At 43.2% G+C, this 7,508-nt stretch overlaps 1 protein-coding gene across 3 annotated transcripts in view; it reads right to left on the bottom strand.

Annotated features, from left to right (window-relative positions):
* Window positions 1-6,060: 6,060 nt before the first annotated feature.
* The window catches only part of VPS35 (VPS35 retromer complex component), a 32,972-nt gene continuing 31,524 nt past the window's right edge, over window positions 6,061-7,508 (bottom strand). For 2 of the 3 annotated variants that reach the window (XM_084960350.1, XM_021094246.2), the window contains one exon: window positions 6,061-7,027. In XM_084960350.1, coding sequence (XP_084816476.1) covers window positions 6,848-7,027 — 180 coding nt within the window. In that variant the 3' untranslated portion in view covers window positions 6,061-6,847. The remainder of the gene's footprint in view (window positions 7,028-7,508) is intronic. The other variant, XR_014805960.1, reaches the window with a different exon arrangement.

Raw genomic sequence — 7,508 nt, 5'->3', positions numbered from 1 at the left:
GTGCATCAGGTCATGACAACCCTATGGTAAAAGTGTCCCAGTTTACACATGAAGAAACTGAGGCCCACAGAAGTTAAGTACATTGCCTAGGACAAACTGCTAGCCAAGTGGTACTGGGCATTTGAATCCAAGCCACCTGACTCAAGACAGAGCCTCTGCTCTTAGCCATTGCAGTTTAGTGCCACCTGCAGGAATTATAGTGGAGCCTGAGTTGAGCAAGAGTAAAAATATTGACTGAGCACATAAAGTTGTAGGATGTACTTAGAGTTGAAAGAGGAAGATGGTATATAACACAGTGCTGTTTCACATGTGGATGTTGAGTGAAATATGTATATAATGTATATATGTTCTGGGAGGTATTGAAGATATTGTTTTCATACATGAAAGAATACCACTTATGTCCAAAGGGATAGACCTTTAGGGAGAGAAGGAGCTCCACACCCATTGCTGGGTGGCTACCTGGAGGGGTAGAGTATGGCTGGGGAAGATTTGGCTGATAGGAAGTAGGACCCATCCAACGCCCACACACTGGCTCTCTTAAATAATATTTGGCCTCATCATTGATGCCATGCTGTACCAGCCTTGGCTGTCCCTGGGACTAAAGATTTACTGCCTCTGCAGATGGACATCTGAGGCAAAGCAGTGCACTGGCGGAATGGGAGAGCATCTGTAGTACCGGGAGGCAGCTAGACCTGTCCAGCATTGAGGCCAGCAGCTTGCGGCTCTCCTGGAATTAAGCCAGTGATAAGTTGCTAGCCATCATCGAATATGTGCATGTGTGCATGTGTGGGAGTATGTGTGTGTGTGTTTGGCCTGTGCTGAGCCCCCTATATTTGCTCATGATAATGTGAGCTGCCTGCCATAGGATATGTGTCCAGTACCCTCTCTAGGAAACGTCCTTCTGAGTCCTCTGGTTGAATTCAGCTATCAGCTCTATTCTGTACCCACTTGCTCTAACACCCGAGTTTCAGAAAAGCATTCACCCGATTGCTGTGCCCTGGGGAAGCCAAGATCCACCATCATATAGTACATGGCAGAAATGCCTCCTATACTGGATTGCCTAAAACCCCTTATACTCCACAGAGGAAAGGCAGCCCCCAAACCACCCTAGGCCTTCTCATTCCCTTCTCCTTAGTGTTTGCTTTGAGGAAACATGAGAATCATCTAATAAACAAATGAAACAAGTTATTGCAAGTATGTTAAAGTGTTGTCTATGGAGCTTCCATCTAAGGCTTTTTTACTCAAAGTGTGATCCCTGCACCAGCAATATGAGGATTACCTGGAGGCTTATTAGAAATGTAGTCTCTGGAGTTCTTGTCATGGCTCAGCAGAAACAAATCTTGCTAGTATCTATGAGGATGCAGGTTCGATTCCTGGCCTCGATCAGCAGGTTGAGGATCTGGCGTTGCCATGAGCTCTGGTGTAGATCGAAGACACGGCTCAGATCTGGCCTTGCTGTGGCTGTGGTGTAGGCCAGAAGCTGTAGCTCTGATTTGACCCCTAGCCTGGGAATCTCCATATGCTGTGAGAGTGGCCCTAAAAGATGAAAAAAAGAAGGAGGGAAGGAAGGAAGAGAGAGAGAGAGAGAAAGAAAGAAAGGAAGGAAGGAAGGAAGGAAGAATTCACCGGGCCTGGTGAATTCCAGAATCTACATTTTAACAAGACCCCTATGTGATCTACATGTTTAATAAAGCTTGAAGATCATTGGTCCAGGAGATGAGTTAAGAGATAAAAATTGTTGACAAAAATGGTTTTGTGATGCTCATCGCCTGTGAAGTTTTCCTACTTAAGCCTTAAAATCACTGTGTCTCAAGTTTATGTAATTTTACCGAATTTGCACACATTATTCTATCAACCCACTTTACTCCTTGATAAGGCTCACTTCTTCTATGTGGAGTTTTATATGTGAATATTCATATAAAGTTTGTGTACATAATTAAAGACAATAGGGCTTGAAAAAAGAAGTGGTGGAACTTGTTTTCAAAACACAGCAAACACATTTTACATTTACAAAAACATATCAGACGAACGTGTGAGATTATACCCAGTGGTCAGGAAGCCATTCTGTTTTTGCATTTAGCCATCTCTGCTGAGTGAAAATGGATTTAAGTCACAGCGTAAGAACTTTCTTAGTCATAGGAAGACATTTCTGATCTGAAGTTAAACAGTGAGTGGTAAATTAGACAATCCACCTAGCAATCTTGGAGGTTTGGACCCAGTTTTCTTGGTACTCGGCAGGGTGACCTAGAAGAGTGAACAGCAGTAGAAGGTCGATTGCAGCCCACTTCCAAATGACTTATTTTGAATTATCGAAGGCCAGGAAATCATATATTTAATCAAACTTAGGGCAGGTCACTCAAGTATGTAGCAAATGGATAGAACTGTGAGGCTGAGTGTCTGCTGTCTGTCCCAAGGCCTCTCCCCAGTTCCAACCCTAGCCAGCAGGAAGCCCTCCTCAGATTTTGTCACCTGGCACCTTGCATTTATGGTATGTGGGCTGGAATTCCCATCATCAAAGACGTTTGTTGGGAAAGCCTTATGGCGCCATTTTACTTGAACTACTTCCCTTGTATTCTCATAATGAGCAAGCAAACGTATTGGAAGAGCCCTCTGAAATCTAGACTGTTTTTGATTTTTGTTTTGTTTGTTTGTTTTTTGTTTTGTCTTTTTAGGGCCGCACCTGAGGCATATGGAGGTTCCCAGGCTAGTGGTCGAATCAGAGCTGTTGCTGCCAGAGCCACAGCAATGCCAGATCCAAGCCGCGTCTGCAGCCTACACCACAGCTCACGACAATGCCAGACCCTTAACCCACTGAGTGAGGCCAGGGATGGAACCCGCAACCTCATGGTTCCTAGTCAGATTCGTTTCTGCTGTGCCACGATAGGAACCCCTAGACTGTTTTAAGATCCTCTCTCAGTGACTATGATGGTACATTCATTCCTTACGGTCTTACATTTCTCGGTGGCTCTGAGAGTGGCACATGCACTTCCTATGACTGCTCCTTGTTCCTCCTCAAAGCACTCTGAGATGCCTGACCGAGTCAAACACCTCTTTTATCTACACTGATACACGTAATCAGCCTGCAACCTTGCTAGGGTAGGGTGGTATTGCAGTTCAACCACCCCCAATCTCATGGCTAGAGGACAGTCAGAAGCATGTGTTAAGCAAAGGATCACCTAGATTCTGAGAATTGCCAATTCCCTCCCTGAGAGAGGAAAGGAAGGGCAGGATGTCCTAACACAGAATGTATCTGAGAGTAAACAGGCCTGGGAGTTGCCATCATGGCTCACTGGTTAACGAATGCAACTGGGAACCCTGAGGTTTTGGGTTCGATCCCTGGCCTTGCTCAGTGGGTTAAGGATCCGGCGTTGCCATGAGTTGTGGTGTAGGTCGCAGACACGGCTCGGATCTGGTGTTGCTGTGGCTCTGGTGTAGGCCAGCGGCTACAGCTCCGATTAGACCCCTAGCTTGGGAACATCCATATGCCGCAGGAGCAGCCCTAAAAAAGGCAAAGACAAAAAAAAAAAAAAAAAAGGAGTAAACAAGTCTACTTGTATCACCTTCCTGTGTGTCCCCTGGTCCTAGAGTTAGTGCCATTCAACACCAGGCCTGCCATAGGCTTAGTGCTTCTATCCCACCTCTGAAGGAATTCTTCCCCCAATAAAGAACTGGCACTCTTTTTTTGGTAAGATACAGTAAACACTACTAGAAAAAGGATGGGGAGAAGACATACAAAACACAAGTCCCAATTTTTTGCTAGATTCAATACATAAAACCACCAAAGTGCTTTAAGTGTTTTTAAATGTTGCCTTTTTTTTTTTTTTTTTGGCATTTATCTTATTACAGATAGGCAAGAGTTTAACTTGCTTCAGTCCATGGATCACTCTCTGATAACCTGGCTCTAGCTATAAACAGATTGCAGGTCAAGCATTAGTCTCACAAGGCTAGACAGGCTGTGAGAACTCAGATAACCCTCTCCAGGCTTTCCCCACCCCCCAGCTCCAAAGCTCTTCTGTGTGCCCCTGGGCATACCCTTATCATCTGTAACTTGTTCCTTGTTCCTCCTCAAAGCACTCTGAGATGCCTGACCGAGTTGAACACCTCTTTTATCTATACTGATACGGGTAGTTACTTTACACCCGACCAAAATCCTCAAAGCTAAGATATAAAGTGTATAAAGTATCTAGGACCCATGTCTTGCATATAGTAAGTGCTCAATAAAGAAATCTATAAATTAAAATTAGCAGAGTTTTGGTTATTTTTAAAATTTGGTGTCTTCACCTCAACCAAAAAAAAAAAATATTTTACACTCTGTACTGACATCTTTTTACCTCTGACCCATCCCATCCTCTCCTGAGCTCAAACTTGACTATTCTCTTTGAATAGTCTACTTTTCCAGCTGTATTTCACAGACCATGTGAATGAAGATGCACATGGCAACCTCTATTCCATAATCAGATTAATAGAAAGTAAACACCTGCAAAATACAGTTTGCTGGATTAACAGTTTCCACAGGAAGGCTTAGTGTACTTGATAGATTTTAATAGTACTAATTTTTTGACTTTGGAAACATTTGATCCTATAAAACCTAAGGTCTTTGTTTGGGCTGCTATAACAAAACATCACAGGCTGGGGAGCTTATAAACAACAGAAATTTACTTCTCACAGTTCTGGGGGCTGTAAGTCCAAGACCAAGGAACCTGGGGTGAGGGCCCTTTTCTGGGTTTCAGGCTGCTAATCTGTGACTACACGTAGTGGAAGGGGTGCTCTCTGAGGCCTCTTTTAGTTTCATTCATGAAGACTCCATCATGACTTAAGAACCTCCCAAAGGCGCCATCTCCTGGTATTTTTGCAGGTTAGGATCTTATGAATTTGGGGGGAACACATTCAGACCATTGCACCTAACAGGGGCTAGACCTCTATTAATGGGAGGGGCAAATGGTGAGATGGTGATGTGGTCGTTCGAAAATGTCCATAAATTCCTTGTAACTTCTCCCTTCAAGAGGTGGAGTTTAATTCAACCCTTGCCCTTGAGTATGACCTAGACTTAGTGACTTCCTTCTAACAAAGCAATAAGGCAAAATCAGTGGGTCACTTCCAAGGTCAGGTCATAAAAAGGCCTTGTGGTTTCCTCCTTATTCTCTCAGGTCACTCACTCTAGGGAAGCCAGCTGCTACATTTGAGGACACTTGAGCTGCCCTTGGAAAGGCCCACCAGAGAACAGTGACCTCCAGCTGGCTAACAGCCATGTGAATGAGTTTGGAAGTCAGCCCTAATGGGGCCTGCAGGTGACTGTGACCTCAGCCAAACTTTTTTTTTTTTTTTTTTTAGGGCCTCACCCACACAGCATATGGAAGTTCCCAGACTAGGGATTGAATCTGAGCTGTAGCTGTCAGCCTATACGACAGCCACAGCAACTTGGGATCCAAGTGGTGTCTGCAACCTACACCACAGCTCACTGGCTAGGCTGGATCCCCACCCACTGGGCGAGGCCAGAGATCAAACCCTCATCCTCACAGATACTGGTCAGATTCATTTCCACTGCACCACAACAGGAACTCCTCAGCCCAAATCTTGACTGCAACCTCAAGAGACAACCTGAGCCACAACCGCCAGCTAAGCTGCTCCAGACAAATGTACAAATATTCGTTTTAAGGTTTGGGATAATTTGTCAGGCAATAGATAATATAGGTGGGTGAGCCTTTTGGGAGTTGATGTGGAGGAATCGTGCCTCGGACAGCAGCATAAGGCTGAGGAGAACAAACGAGTAAGCATGACTAAAAGAGCAGATGGTGCCTTGCTTCATAAACATTTAAAACGAGCGAGACGTTCCCCGGTGGCTCGGCAGGTTAAGGACCTGCTGTTGTCACTGCTGTGGCACAGGTTGGATCGCTGGCCTGGGACCTTCTGCATGCTGCAGGTGTGGCCAAATAAATACATAAAACAAGTGAACAGTTGAACAAGTGAGCGCTGTGAACATGACGATGCCTATTAAATTCCATACTCATTCTACCAGTTCCTTTATGAATCAAGATAGTATGAAAGGGAAAAGGTCCACAATTGTTAATAGCAACTTTATTGTTTCACTGGTGGAAAAAAAAAAAAAATCATAATTGTATGATGCATTTCCCCCTAAATTTACAACAATGAAGGTTATACATAAATTATATAGATCACAAATTTTCTATTTTATACTATTTAGAACAAAAATTATTTTGATAAATATGACCAAAGGACAACAAAAGTTCTTGATGGATGGCTGAGTCCAAATATGCAAAATATAGCTTCTGGTTGGGACCATGGTGCTTTAAAATTCTCAAAACATGCATTAATATACTCTAACTTTAGGGAAAATATTACACATGGCCTTATCTTGCATTTCTGGAAAAGCCCAAGCTGAATTTCACATACAGTATTCCTTTTTCTAAATTAATCTCGGAACAAAGAGACAGACACTTCCGGGTTAGTACTCCCAAGTAATGAAGGAAATCACACACTCAACGATGGAACGAAACAGAAAAAAAGGAAGGAGAGCTTCATTAGTAACAGAGATAAGTGGGGTTTTTTTGGCTTTTTATTTTTTTAAACAGATCACGGGAAATTTAAATAGCAGATCCATCATGCTACTGAGGGTGATCAGACAGACCTGAACACTTATGAAGTGAATAATTTTATTAAGGTCTTGAAGGTGAGTGTCCGGAGGTGCTGGGTAAAACACACCACAGGTAAGAAACGGGAAACCTACCTCAGCATTTCTGAAAGGCACAATCTATGGAAGGGAAGCCTAGTATAATAAAACCCTTACTGGATGTACATGGAAAGGAGGGTAGTGAGCCTGTTTCCGTTTTTAAAGGATGAGCCCCTCATAAATTGGCCCCTCAGATTCTGGTGATTCCCGCCTCAAGCGCAAATGCTCCAGTGTGTTATGAAAATGTTTGTTAATCTGCTCTGTTTCTTCGCTGGACTCAAGATTTGGGAGGTCTTCTCGAATCTTTTGGATAAGCTGGTTCAAAACCTGAATTGTGACCTACAAAAGATATGTACAATTGCACAGTCAAGCATGTACCACAAAAAAACCCCATAATTTAATAAAAATGTTTTGAGGAGTTTGTGTTACTCTTATCAAAATTACCAAAAAAAGAAAAGAAAAAAAAAAAAAAAAGATGAGAATACAATCCCTGCTTTGAGCAACAGCTATTGGCTATTCACCTTCAATTTTTTTTTAAAAAACCCAACCAACAAACTTGTAGAAAAATATAGAACATCATGAACCAGTAAAAGAACAGAAGCAAAATTTTATTTAATCTATAATTTTTTTTTTCTCTTTTGTCTTTTTGCCTTTTCTAGGGCCGCTCCTGCAGCATATGGAGGTTCCCATGCTAGGGGTCTAATCGGACCTGTAGCCGCCAGCCTACGCCACAGCCACAGCATTGCAGGATCTGAGACGCGTCTGCAACCTACACCATAGCTCACAGCAACGCTGGATCCTTAACCCACTGAGCAAGGCC

Source organism: Sus scrofa, chromosome 6, assembly GCF_054392235.1.
Source record: "Sus scrofa isolate SSC_HxYL_T2T_F1_AM1 chromosome 6, Sscrofa_HxYL_maternal_Yorkshire_Landrace_v2.0, whole genome shotgun sequence".
In the NCBI taxonomy this organism is placed as follows: domain Eukaryota; kingdom Metazoa; phylum Chordata; class Mammalia; order Artiodactyla; family Suidae; genus Sus; species Sus scrofa.
This window is presented reverse-complemented; position numbering and strand designations above follow the sequence as displayed.